This window comes from Eschrichtius robustus, chromosome 13 (genome assembly GCF_028021215.1).
Source record: "Eschrichtius robustus isolate mEscRob2 chromosome 13, mEscRob2.pri, whole genome shotgun sequence".
NCBI classification, from domain to species: Eukaryota; Metazoa; Chordata; class Mammalia; order Artiodactyla; family Eschrichtiidae; genus Eschrichtius; species Eschrichtius robustus.
In genome coordinates, this window is record NC_090836.1 from 42,491,295 (window position 1) to 42,505,142 (window position 13,848).

General features: G+C 42.0%; 1 protein-coding gene across 2 annotated transcripts in view; it reads right to left on the minus strand.

Annotated features, from left to right (window-relative positions):
- The window catches only part of LIMA1 (LIM domain and actin binding 1), an 85,801-nt gene that overhangs the window by 47,072 nt on the left and 24,881 nt on the right, over positions 1–13,848 (minus strand). For both annotated transcript variants that reach the window (XM_068561461.1, XM_068561460.1), the window contains exon 2: positions 8,999–9,140. In XM_068561461.1, coding sequence (XP_068417562.1) covers positions 8,999–9,117 — 119 coding nt within the window. In that variant the 5' untranslated portion in view covers positions 9,118–9,140. The remainder of the gene's footprint in view (positions 1–8,998; positions 9,141–13,848) is intronic.

The window sequence follows — 13,848 nt, forward strand, 5'->3', positions numbered from 1 at the left end:
CAAGACAGTGTCTCATGTGTATAAGATATACAAAGAACTCCAATGTTGCTGAAGCACTCTGCGATAAAGGCAGAGGTCAGGAGATGATGCTGGGAGGCAAGGGCTTTGCAGGCTATGCTAAGGATTTTTTTTTTTTTTATAATATGTTTATTATTCCAAGAGACATTCCCCTTTTCTTTCTTTTCAATGAAACTCTGAGATTTTTTATGGTGGCAAGGTATGTATAGCTGGGTCTATGCCTAAATTTTTTTTTTTAAATTTATTTATTTATGGCTGTGTTGGGTCTCCATTTCTGTGCGAGGGCCCTCTCCAGTTGTGGCAAGCGGGGGCCATTCTTCATCATGGTGCGCGGGCCTCTCACTATCGCGGCCTCTCCTGTTTCGGAGCACAGGCTCCAGACGCGCAGGTTCAGCAATTGTGGCTCACGGGCCCAGTTGCTCCGCGGCATGTGGGATCTTCCCAGACCAGGGCTCGAACCCGTGTCCTCTGTACCGGTAGGCAGACTCTCAACCACTGCGCCACCAGGGAAGCCCCTATGCTAAGGATTTTGAATGTAATCTTAGGTACAATGAATGGTCACTGACCCAAGCCATGTTTTTAAAAGAGCAGTGGATGCTGTGTGGAGAATGGACTGGAGGGGGCTGAGAATGGAGGCAGCAATAGTGAGAGAAGATGCTGGCTTGGTCCAGGGTGGTGGCACTAGAGATAAAATGAATAGATTTGAGGTATATTTCAGAATCAACAGGATTGGTAATGAGGAAGACAAGTTCAAGAATGACTCCCAGGTTTCCAGCAGATGAGTCAATGGAAGGAGGAGCAAAGTTGGGGATGGGGAAGACGAAGAGTTCAGCGTTAGCCGTGTTAACTAAAGCATCCACTTGGTGGTGGCAGTGATTAGATACACTGCCTAATCAGAGCTCGAAAGAGAGATCTGAGCTAACAATATAAATTTAGGACTTGTCTGTCCACAGATGATACTAAAGCCATGAAAGTATATGATATCATCTATGAAGAGTGCGTAGTGCAAGAAAAAGCCCAGAACTCAGTCCTGGAGACTCTAACATTTAGCAGTCAGAACATGAAGAAGAGGTGATAACAGAGAATGAGAAGGAACAGATGGAGGTAACAGGAAAACCAAGAGACTCCCAGAGAAGCCAAGAGAAGAAAAAATGTGGGAAGAAGTGGCAAGGGGTCATCTAAGACAAAGGCTAACAAACATCTCCTTGATTCAGCAACATAGAAGTCTTTGGTAACCCTGGCAATCCTCTTCCGTTATAAATACAATTTATTAACCCATAGTCCTTTTAATGGGCATTTGGATTATTTCCAGTTATCCATCATTACAAATAGTGCTTTGGTGAATGGCCCTGTACATATATTTTTTTCCCCACTTGTACTACTGTATCTAAGAGTCCCTAAAAATGGAATGCAGAAACACAGTGGATTATGGCTAAAAAGAAACTTAGGACTGGCCTTGAACTTATGTTTCCACACCCGTTGGGTAATCATCTACAGTATATTACAGCAATAATACAATATATGAAAGCTGGAGCCAATCAGCAGACAGGTTTATTCTTAGCCAATTGTTCTCCAAGGCAAGGAGAACAATTTACACTGTGATTAGTTGGATAAATAAGCTCAGAGGTTCCCTTCCCTTTACTGTCTTAACAGAAACGTATATTTAAAGAAAGATCAAAATAGTTTCCATCTTCAGTCCTATCCTTTTAGCACTGAGGCATCTATCTGTAAGATACAGGTGTATACACTGACGGTTGTCTTGAATTGCTTTGAAACTCCCACTCAAATATCACCACCCTTTATTTGTAATGAAGTACTTGCTAAATAGTAGATACACACCACTACTAGTGGTGTGGAAAGGTTCCACACCACTGCTTTCTTCCAAGTTAGATCCTTGGTACTTTTACATTTTGACTCTCAGAATGCTAAGAGACGCTGAGGTACAATACTTCCGAATTAAGTGGTAGATCAGGATTCAGGCCTTAGACTTTCCTCAAAGACGCTCGGAGCAACTAGCATTATTCTGACAAAAAATGTGAAGGTCACTGGATAGGGGGAGAAGTGAAGACATTTTAAAGATCCAAATCTGAGGGAAAAAATATTTGCCATGAGATTTCTATAGTTAAAATCTTATCCCTCTTCCCTTCCCAGATTTTCTTGTCCTCCAGTCTCCTCTTCACACAAAGAATTTAATATTGCAACTGCTCCTTAATGCTCAGCTGTGAGGCAGGCAGCTGATGGAGGATGCTAAAATTATCTGGGGAGTAATAACAGTGTCTCAACCTTTTCTAAGACCAGAAAACAGAGTTCCTGAGCCATGACTCTTGCTTGTATGCCTTCAAATAGAGCAAAGGTCTCACTGAGCCAAAAAAGGAAAAAAGAAACTCCCAAGTTTTAGGAAATGTATTTTCTTCTGGAATAATTTCACCACCAAAATGTTACAGAGAAGCAAAGAAGTTAACCAGGGAGATCTGAGGGTCAAATTTTTTCTTAATAAAGGGAAACTGGTCACAGAAAACTAAATATAAACCCTGTTCTTTCTTGGGACTGTGGAATGGGTAAAGTTATAACAAGAGTGGGAGGAGCAGTGACAGGAGGGCAGGCACGGGTGGTGGAGGAATTAAGTGTCCTGGATTAAGCTCTGCCACTATCTTGGGATGTGATCTTTAGTCATAATTGCTGGACCACAAGTTCCTTATTTGTCAGAGGAATGGGACAAAGGTTAGCCAGATCAGTAGTTCTTTTTTGTTGGAGAATCCTCTTTTCAAATGATAACTTAGAACCTCACATATAAAAGGGATCAAAGCAGGACCACTGGAGTGGAAGGTCACAGGCTCAGCCCTTTAGATATTCCCGTCTTCCCAGAACTGGCCCCTGAGGTTCCTCTGAAGAACTCAATTAAGATAGTTTGAAAAGCACTGGGCTAGATTCCCTTCAACTCTAAAAATACATGAGTCAAAGAGGAACCTTCTGCAAAGAAACCGAATTCTACCAAAAGAGTCAAATTTTAATCAAGCAAAGGATTATACTATGCTGCAGTCATTTGTGAGGGAAACCAAAGCTAGCTGTTCAAACTGACCGTTCAAGAGCATCCTCCCTACTCAAATTTAATGCTTTATATAGTATAGAGGTTTAGTAAAAGAAATAAGTCTGGAGTTATAAAGCACTCATAAGACACAAGCTGTGATGCTAGAAAAACCACTCCTATGGATATATCCATGTAAAACATTATCAACAGTTAGAAAGTAAAGACCAGCTAATCTTACAAACAGCAGCCAGATTAAGCTTCCTCCAGATACCATTTTTATATTAGTCTCCGGTCACAAACCTCCCGAGGTTTCCTACAGTCTCTTAACTAGGCTTATATAGGATTTATTAATTGAAAACCCCATAATAGAGATCGTTTCAAAATAAGAGAAAATCAGGTCAGTTGTGTTAGAAGTCAAAATTAATGTACGTTTTGTGGAAAACAGTCCTGCAATCTGCTTTGGGAACCTACTGTGTGTGAATCCTCAAAGCCTTAAGCCGTGTCGGCAATACGTCTCCACCAAGTATGAAACCTGGAGAAGGAATCCAGGCTGATTCTCTGGTTTTCACTGTCTTAAGTGCACATCATGTCCTGTCCCATTTCTGTGTCTTACCTCCTATCACTCCCCTTCCTCTGCAATGTCACCACCATGGTCCCGGCCTACCAAATAAAATTCTATTCATCCTTCAAAACCAGTTCAATAGTAGGACCTATGCATCAGAAGAAAAATACTAGACAGAAAAAAATCAAAATATTAACTTGGGCAGGTTACTCTCTACTCCTCAGTGTTCTCAACTATAAGACAGGGATAATGTCCCTTCCTCACATAGTTTTTTTGTTTTGTTTTGTTTTGTTTTGTTGGCCATACCATGCAGCATGCGGGATCTTAGTTCCCCAACCAGGGATTGAACCCGAGGCTCCTGCAGTGGAAGTGCGGAGTCTTAACCACTGGACCACCAGGGAAGTCCCTCCCTCATATAGTTTTTATTAGGATTAGAAATAGTATCGATTTCCATCAAGAGTCTAGCGTACCTGGCATATTGATTCAGATTAATGGCTTCAGGATTTACAGTTTTGCATAACTGCCATTTGCCTTTATAACCTTTGTGGAGAAAAGACAGTCACCCTACTGTTCTATGAGAAGGTGGCCTCTTAAGGTCCCTTTGCACCTTCTCCCTGCAAGATTAAGAAGCCCCTAAAATAAGCAGCTTTTTCCAACTTCCTCTCATCAGTGCTACTATAGGACCCAAATCCTCTATCTTGAGAATTGGCTGGAATGGACAATGACAGAATAAAACAGTGGGATGGGAACTGAGGAAGGGGTGAGAGTTTCACTGAAGTGACTGAACGAGTTAGGCAGGGAAGGAAGTGAAGCCAGGAAGGGGACGACATCCATGGCCTGGGTGTCCCGGTTTGGCCAAAGAGCAGGGTCAGTGGGAATAAGAAAGTGGAACAAGTAGAAAAGGAGGCTCTAATCAGAGAGTAGGTTTTCCAGATGCACATTTCAGAGTGGATTCTGGGTGATGAAAAGGTTGGGACTAGATGCAGGGGCATGGGAGACAATGTGCAGGTTGAAGAAGTAGGGAAGATCAAGAAATGATGAGTCCATGGGAATTCCCTGGGGGTCCAGTGATTAGGACTCAGTGCTTTTACTGCCAGGGCCTGAGTTCAGTCCCTGATCGGGAAACTAAGATCCCGCAAGCCGTGTGGCGTGGCCAATAAATAAATAAATAAATAAGAAATGATGAGTCCAAAGTATCAGACAGGTCATTTATGTGGGCCAGTGATTCTACACTGGGGGCACTACTGGCCGGGACATTTGGAAATGTGTGAGAATCTTATTGGGGTCTCTCCCCCACTTTTTTTTGGTTGCCACAATATCATGGGGTACTACTAGCAACTGGAGGAAGGCAAGAAGATGAACATCCTGCACAAGGAAGATCTGCCTAATCCAAAATGCTAATAGCACCCCCATTGAGAAACACTGAGGAGAAAATGAAGCTGGAAGCTAGCGTCCCCAGTGAAGGCAAGGAGCTTGGCACACCACTGTCCTGAAGGGGAGCATAAGAATACTATGATTAGATGTGAGCTCAAAGCACAGGTTTACAACCTCAGAACAAGGCAAAAAAAAAACAATGGATGGGAAACAGCAGCGGAGATGTAGCACCCCTGACTCCTGGCCCCAGAATATTTCAGGGAAGCATGTGCAGAAAGAGCAGGCACTACTCAGAAACAGAATGCCTGGCGAGGGAAAGCCAAGTTCAGTGAAAGAGAGGTGGGGCTAGGGAGGGTGAAAAGGGTAAGAATGTGGAGAAGTTTCTCTGAAGAACAGGGAGTTTCCAAGTCCCATTAATCACAACTCAGAACTGTCTCAAATCCTTCCCTTCATTTCCACTCCTCCTCCTGCCCCCCACCCTCAATAGCTTTCACTTGGGTTCTCAAGAGAGCCTCAGAATTTGTTTCCATGCTATCAATCTGTCACCTTTCCAATATACCTTTTACATTGTTTCCAGAAGCATTTTTCTAAATACAAGCCTGATAGAGACTTCCCTAGCGGTTCAGTGGTTAAGACTCCACACTTCCATTGCAGGGGACACTGGTTTGAAACCTGGTCAGGGAACTAAGATCCTGCATGCTGCAGCCAAAAAAAAAAAAAAAAAAAAAAAAAAAAAAAAAGGGCACTAAATACAAGCCTGATCATAAAAACTTTCCATTGTTTCTGTTGTTTATCTAACTAAATCCTAAACTTAGCATGGCACTCAAGGCCTTCCAGCATCTGGCCCTAACTGAACTGTTCCAGTCCTTTCTCCCTTCTGTATTTCTCCATGCTCGACTGACTCCTTGCTTTCCTATTCCTTTTATTCATGTTCAGCTTCCACAAGCCTTTACTTGAACCTTTACTTGAACAAATAAACCTTATTTGTTCTGCTTTACGTTCAAGTTCACGGCTTTGAGTTCATAAGTCCCTCTCTTCCATTACCAGTGCTTCTTAAACTTCCCTGAAGGTAAAAATCACTAGGATACTTGTTAAAAACACAAACTCCTGGGTCCCATCCCAGATACATCGAATCAGAATCTTTAAGGGAGGAGCCTAAGAAGCCATTTAGGATGGTTTTAAAACATGTCCCCCCAAATCTCTGACATTTCTCTCACCAAAAGGTAGAGTCAAATTCCCCTCCCTCCGAACATGAGCCAGCTTTAGTGACTTGGTCCTAATGAAGAGAATGTGGAAAAAGTGATACTGTATAACTTCTGAGGCTAGGTCATAAAAGGCTACACAACCCCTGGCCCTGACTCCCTTCCTTCTTTGTTCCCTCCTTCCCTCCCTCTCTGGATGCTTGCCCTTGGAACCCAGCCAAGCAAGCCAAGCATCCACATGGAAAAGCCATATGTAGGTGTTCTGATCGTGGCCGCAGCTGAGACCCCAGATGACTGCCAGCATCAACTGCCTGACTTGTGAGTAAGCCTTTAGATGACTACGGCCCCCAGTTCTGAGATACCGGGGATGGTGAGGGGAACAGAGGCAAGCCCTGCCCAAATTGGAGATTCACAGTAAAATAAGTATTGTCATTATTGCAAGCCACTAAATTTTGAAGATTTTTTTTCCTGTATAGCAATAACTGGAACACCATATTATTCTCCCCCACCTTTTTTTTTTTTTTTGGCCATGCCACTTGGCTGGTGGGATCTCAGTTCCCCAACCAGGAATTGAACCCGGGCCATGGCAGTGAAAGCCCGGAATCCTAACCACTAGGCCACCAGGGAACTCCCTGGAACACCATATTATTAACAGGTACCTCATGTGATTCTTTTTTTTTTTTTTTATTAATTTATTTATTCATTTTTGGCTGTGTTGGATCTTCGTTTCTGAGCGAGGGCTTTCTCTAGATGCGGCAAGCGGGGGCCACCCTTCATTGCGGTGCACAGGCCTCTCACTATCGCGGCCTCTCTTGTTGCGGAGCACAGGCTCCAGATGCACAGGCTCAGTAGTTGTGGCTCACGGGCCCAGTTGCTCCGCGGCATGTGGGATCCTCCCAGACCAGGGCTCGAACCCGTGTCCCCTGCATTAGCAGGCAAATTCTCAACCACTGCGCCACCAGGGAAGCCCCTTATGTGATTCTTAAGATGAAGGAAGTTTGGGGACTTCCTCTACTATACAAACTATACTAAACTATAGTATTACATTCCTTGAGGTCAGGAATTAAGTCTTAATAGCTTTCCAGAGCTTGACCCCTTTTTTCTGAAATAGCTTTATTGATTTTCTTTTTTTGATAAGAATAATACATTTGACATAAAAATTACAGCAATGTAAAAAGCATAACATAGAAGGTAAAAGAGCTAGGCGGTCTCACCCCACCTCCACGCCACCTTAAGTGATAACCATGGTCAACAGGATGGAAGGGCAGTGTTTTCCACAGAGCAGGTGGTTGATGGATTTGTCACTGAAGAAAAGGTGACAGTGCAGATTACAGAAACTTCCTACTGGTATTTAGCTGTATTCTAGATATAGCTACAGAATCACTTTCTTCAAATCTTTACCATCTTTCTTCTCTTAAATGTATCATAGCTTCCTATTAATTAACAAACTCTACTAGTGAGGTAAACTCTGCCCTAAGCTCTATGGCATCTCTATTTGAGTGAAGTTAATGGGCTTACCATCTCTGGTATATTATTAACTTATACCATTCCCTCAAGATTTGTTGAGTGCCTACTATGTTCTAATCACCATGCTACACACTAGGGATATAAAATATGCAGGAAAGGGGCCCTCATACCAAAAAACTCATGGTCCAGAGCAGGGGTCAGCAAACTTTTTCTTAAAGAGCCAGATAGTAAATATTTTAGACTTTGAGAGCCATATGGTCTCTATTGCAACTCTGCTGCTGCAACTCTGCTGCACGAAAGCAGCCATGGACAATACACAAAAGGACATGGCTATATTCTAATAAACCTTTATTTACTAAAATAGGCAGCCAGTAGGCTGTAGTCTGCCTACATAGTTTGCACTGTTCAACAGAACGTTATGCAATGGTGAAATGTCTCTGTGATGTCCAGTATGGTAGCCACCAGCTACACGTAGCTATTGGCACTTGAAATGTGGCTAGTGCAGCTGATGAACTGAATTTTAAATATTTTTAATTTTAATTAATTTAAATTTAAGCAGCCACATATGTAGTGGCTACCCTATTGGACAATGCAGGTATAGAGTGCACCTAATACTCCCTTCAACTAAAAACTTACCTCAAGGGCTTCCCTGGTGACGCAGTGGTTGAGAATCTGCCTGCCAATGCAGGGGACACGGGTTCGAGCCCTGGTCTGGGAGGATCCCACATGCCGCGGAGCAACTAGGCCCGTGAGCCACAACTACTGAGCCTGCGCGTCTGAAGCTTGTGCTCCGCGACGAGAGAGGCCGCGACAGTGAGAGGCCCGCGCACCACGATGAAGAGTGGCCCCTGGCTCGCCGCAACTAGAGAAAGCCCTCGCACAGAAACAAAGACCCAACACAGCCAAAAATAAATAAATAAATAAATAATAATTTAAAAGAATCATTTAAAAAAAAAAACAACTTACCTGAAAATTCATCTCAACCAGAAAGCCTTCCTGACTAGCTTCTGCCCATGGTGGTCACTCTCGCTCTCTTATTTTATATCTAGTCCTTACTCCTGTTCATTCTGGACTTGCTGACATTTTGCTTAATAACTAATGTGTTTTATAATTATCTTTTGTGTTTATAACTCTTTCTTTCCCCAACTGAACAAAAATTCAAATATAGAGAATGTGTCTCCTGATTATTATCATCTTCCTTCTCCACAGAGCCTTGCATGGTACTTAAAATCCAGAAGGGGCTCAGAAAAGCCATTTTACACCATGTACTTCCTTTACCAATCTCCCTGACAGGTGGTAATGTTTGCTCAAGACAGATGGTCCTTTTGGACCAGGATCAGCACTTACTTGGAGAATATTTCTACAATAGCCGATGACTTGTTCTTGTTGACAAGAGAAAGTTCTTTGGCCGTAACCCTCAATGATAGTGAAGTCCATTGCCGTCTAGTAAATGGAGTTGATTCCATCTTGTCTACAGATACTGAAATACCTATGGGATAAAGAAAGTCAGAATATCAGACACAGAAGAGGATTCTCCAGCATCCAAGGACTGGCAGCGGTGTGGTGTTAAGTGAGAGAGCAGAGAGCCCTGGAGCAGCAGACTGTAGTCCTCTACCGGTTCTCTCAAAAACTGTAACCTTGGTCAGATGATTGAATTTGGGTTGTAGTTTCCTGTAAAACGAGAAGGTTAGATCAGGTAATCTCTAAGGTCCCTTTCAGTTTTCATCATTTTATGACTGACCCCACTGTGCAAACAGTGATTGGCCTTTCCCTGAACTTTAAGCCTGTTCCAAAGTCACATTTGGAGTGAAATGTCCCACTCTTCTGAGTTACATCCCAGGGGAAGTACAATTGGCATCTCTGTAGAGTCAGGTCCAAATTAGGTTCTACCTACATCCAAGTTTTTTTGGCTGCCCTCTCTCCCCAAGTTCTGTAGCAATGACCACTTGGTGCTGGGGAGAGAGCTGTGGATACAGCATAGAATAATACAAAGAGCATGGGCTTTAAGGCAAGGTAGACTTCAAATGAAATCAAAATTTTGTAACCTTGAACAAATTATATAACCTTTTCAGTTTTAGTTGCCTCACTGTAAAATGAGAATACCTACCCTTACAGGGTTTTTGATGTGGGTTTTAAGGAGCTAATATACTTAAAATACTAGGCATATTATAGTAGTATGAAGAACATTTTAAGTATAATATAGTAGTATTGGCTTCAAGTCAAAGAACACATAAAGCCATGCCCTTGACATCACCTAGACCCTATCCATTAACTGGATTATTTGTTTTTGCCCCAGTAATTATCAAAGGAGTTCCAACCTTTGTTGGAGGTGAGATTAGAAATGAGTCAATAGTTTCCTTATTTGAAGACTGAACAATATAAATGAAAGTGCTACTTGCAGCTCTCCTGACAACCACAGAGCATAACTTATCTGGTAGAATATATGGTTCATCAGGCACTGCTTCCAACAGCCTTGACAACAGCAGAACACACAATGTGCTTAACCAAGCAACGTGGGCTACCATTTCACACTAAAAGTCCTGTGATGCAAAGTAAGTGATAAGTGACCCAAAAAGACCACACTACTTTCCCATTTGTACTACCTGTTCTCCCCACTAAAGCCTTGTCTGAAAACATTAGTTTGTTGTTTTTGTTTGTTTGTTTAAATCCCCATGTTGTAAGACAACATTGAACCCTCCTATGGTAAGGAGCTCTGGTGTCAAGAGACACATGCACTAAATGGGAGTGTTGGCCCCATTACTTAAAGCTGTGTGTCCTTCCCTAAAACTTAGATTTCTCATCCATAACAACAGTACTTACTTCATGGTATCTTTATGAGGAATAAATAAGATAAAGAAAAAAAAGACCCTGACATAGAATAAGTAAGCAATGTGTTAGTTTTTTGTATTATCTCTTCTCCCTGGATAAAATAACCTTAATTCTATACATGTTCTTTGAAATAAACCTGCGTGTATCAAATAATATATAACATTTGTCTATCTGCTTTCCAGTTTGTAACTGACAGACCTACCAGACCTTGCCAGGCCTTTCTCTAACAAGAAAATGACACAGCTGTTTATTCAGCTAAATGTAATTATGTATAACCACAATAATGACCCTTTAAGCCAAGTCCACGAAATACCGAACAACACCTTTAGACATTATTTGGTACAATTATGCTTCCAATGTAAGTACAGGGATAAATGTTGTCAGTTCTAAAGGGATCAATTCTGGATCAAAAAAAAAAAAAATACAGAATATATGTTCTCATACTTGTTCATTAAAAAAGGAAAAGCATTAATTATTTGAGGGACTGAATGTGATAAAGAAAAAGGATTTTAATTCCCAAGTCCAATTTTGTGATTTTGATTACTCTCCGCCAGAAAGCCAAGGTAAGTCAGAACAACTATCTTGGTATAAGGCTAGGATAAGCACACTTTATACTCAAGGAATGACGTGGCTCACACCCTGACCACATCTTCACAGAAGCATACTGTTATGTCTTAGCAATGTGATTAGCCACCCTGTGAAACATACAAAGGTGAGAATCAGTACATGATTTTTGATAGACTCTGGTACCAGGTTACTGAGTAACTACTTCCAAATTGTGTATATAATCTGTCGGGCTTGCTAACGCACACAAATACTTATAGCACAAGACAGAATGTGGTTAGAGGCAATGAATGTTCTCGGAGTACAGGACTTGATTTCCTGGCATGGTGGGAGAGAAGGGAAGACTAGGGACTTACAAAACTGGCAGAATTTCATCAAGTGAGGGCAGGAGGCGGAAAGTGCATCTCAGATAGGGGGAACAGCATTACACTGCTAGGGAGCTGAAACAACAAAAGATACTTTAATGGAGTTAGACTCTAGATGCAAGAGAAGTTAAAGTAGGGAAAGACAGAATGAGGACATACTGGGAACAGCCTTGAAAACCATGCTAATAGGATTCCCCGGTGGTCCAGTGGTTAGGACTCAGTGCTCTCACTGCCATGGGCCCGGGTTCAATCCCTGGTTGGGGAACTAAGATTCCACAAGCCGAGCGGCACGGCCAAAACAACAACAACAGCAACAAAGAAAACAACGCTAAGGAATCTGGACCATATTCCAACAGCGGAAAGAACTAGTCTGTGGGTGAGCAGAGATGAGGTCTAGTTGTCATGTGTCATTCCCTAGCACATGCGTGACCTTTATGGCAAATGAAAAAAAAGATTTCCCTGAGCCTCAATATCCACATCTGTAAGAAAAGAGCTCTGTAGTGGATTACCCAGTCTCAATGGGAGTTTCTGAAAAAGCAAGTAACATAATAAAAGCCATGTTCTAAAAGCTGATCCTGGGACTTCCCTGGTGGCGCAGTGGTTAAAACTCCGTGCTCCCAACGTAGGGGGCCTCGGTTCGATCCCTGGTGAGGGAACTAGATCCCATATGCATGCTGCAACTAAGGAGCCAGCGAGCTGCAACTAAGGAGCACACCTGCCGCAACTGAGGAGCCCTCTGGCCACAACTAAGTAGCACACGTGCCGCAACTAAGGAGCCAGCGAGCCGCAACTAAAGAGCACACCTGCCCCAACCAAGGAGCACACCTGCCCCAACCAAGACCCAGCACAACCAAATAAATAAATAAACTATTTAAAAAATAAAAGCTGATTCTGCAGCAGTGTGTAACTTGATAAGACAGGAAAAGATTGGAGTCTTATTTAGTAGTCAAGAAGATCCTAAAACTGCCTAAGTGAAAGGTAATCAAGGTTTAAATTAGCATAGGTGGGAATGGAAAAGTGGGAAGAAAGAATTGAGAGTTCTTAGAATAAAACGGACTTAGGGTGAGAGAAGGAATCAAAGGTGGCATCATCGAACTTGAACCATTAGAAGGTTGTTGATGCCACTAACAGAGAGTAAACAGAGGAAGACGAGGGGGAATGAGGAGTTGTGCTTTACACATGTTGAGATCTACATGTCAGCAAGAAAAATCCTAGTGATACACAGCAGGGAGCTGAAAGGTTAAAAATCAGACTCTTAGAAGGAAAGGAACACTTTAAAACATCTAAAAACATCTAGTTACGCAAAGCACACGTCTCAATCCTCACAACCACTTTAAAGGATTGGTTTTATTAGCTTACATTTGTGATGAAGAAACCGAGGTTCAGAGATATTAAATAACTTTACAATGATTACTTAGCTATAAAGTAGCAGAGCTGGAATTCAAATCCATATTCTGTCTGATTCCAAAGTCAATTTTCTTTCCACTACGAGTATGAGTAATGATTAAGACCATCACCTTTAGCCAAGGTCGAAAACCGGGCAGCAAAATCTCTGAACTCACCTAGCTGCAACCCACACAAATGACCTTTTGGTAAGAGTGTGGTGGCAAGTATCTTCCCAGAATGGTTAGCATCAGAGATAACTTTAAGTTTAGCATCAGAGGTAACTTTAAGTTTCTCTGAAAAGAATTTCAGAGAAACTTAAAGTTACCTTGGGCCTGCTTGAAATACTCTCCCATCATGAATATCTCGGCTTTCTGGGCTTGCATTAAATGTGTGATATCTCCCCCAACTCACCCACTCTGTCTCAGATGACAGTCCCATTCTCAGACTTTAGGACAACTTCTTTAATCCTAGAAATCCTGTTAAGAGTGAAAAGGGCATGTACAACACCTAAAAAAACTCTTCCAGAAGGATGTACTCGGTTTGGGCTACAATATCCTTGAATATTTTTTCCAGAGGCCCAGTGGACTTTAAGATCCAATCCATTGCATTGTCATATACAAATAATGACGGCAGCTATCACTTATCGGGCACTTACTAACTCTAATTCTTACAACACTCTTGGAGACAGACTATTTCCATTAAAAAACAAACACAAACAAACAAACAAAAAAGCCAACTGTGGTTTATTGAGGTTGAATAATTTGCCTAAGGTCATCTAGCTAACATATGGCCCAGGCAGAATTCAGTGTTCAGACTCCAAAACCCAAACTTCAACTGTGAAGGAAGAACTGCTGGATTGGTGGAACTTTGTGCAGGAGTTAAAGGAAACAGATATAACAAAAATAACTCTAAGATCAACCTAGCCTCAGAGACTGGGACAGTGGTACAGCAAGTAATAATGGCATACATAGAAAGGGGAACTATTTGCTAAGAGGAAGATGCCTTCAGTTTCAGATACATATGGCAGATTTTTACATCAAGAGAGAAGCTTAG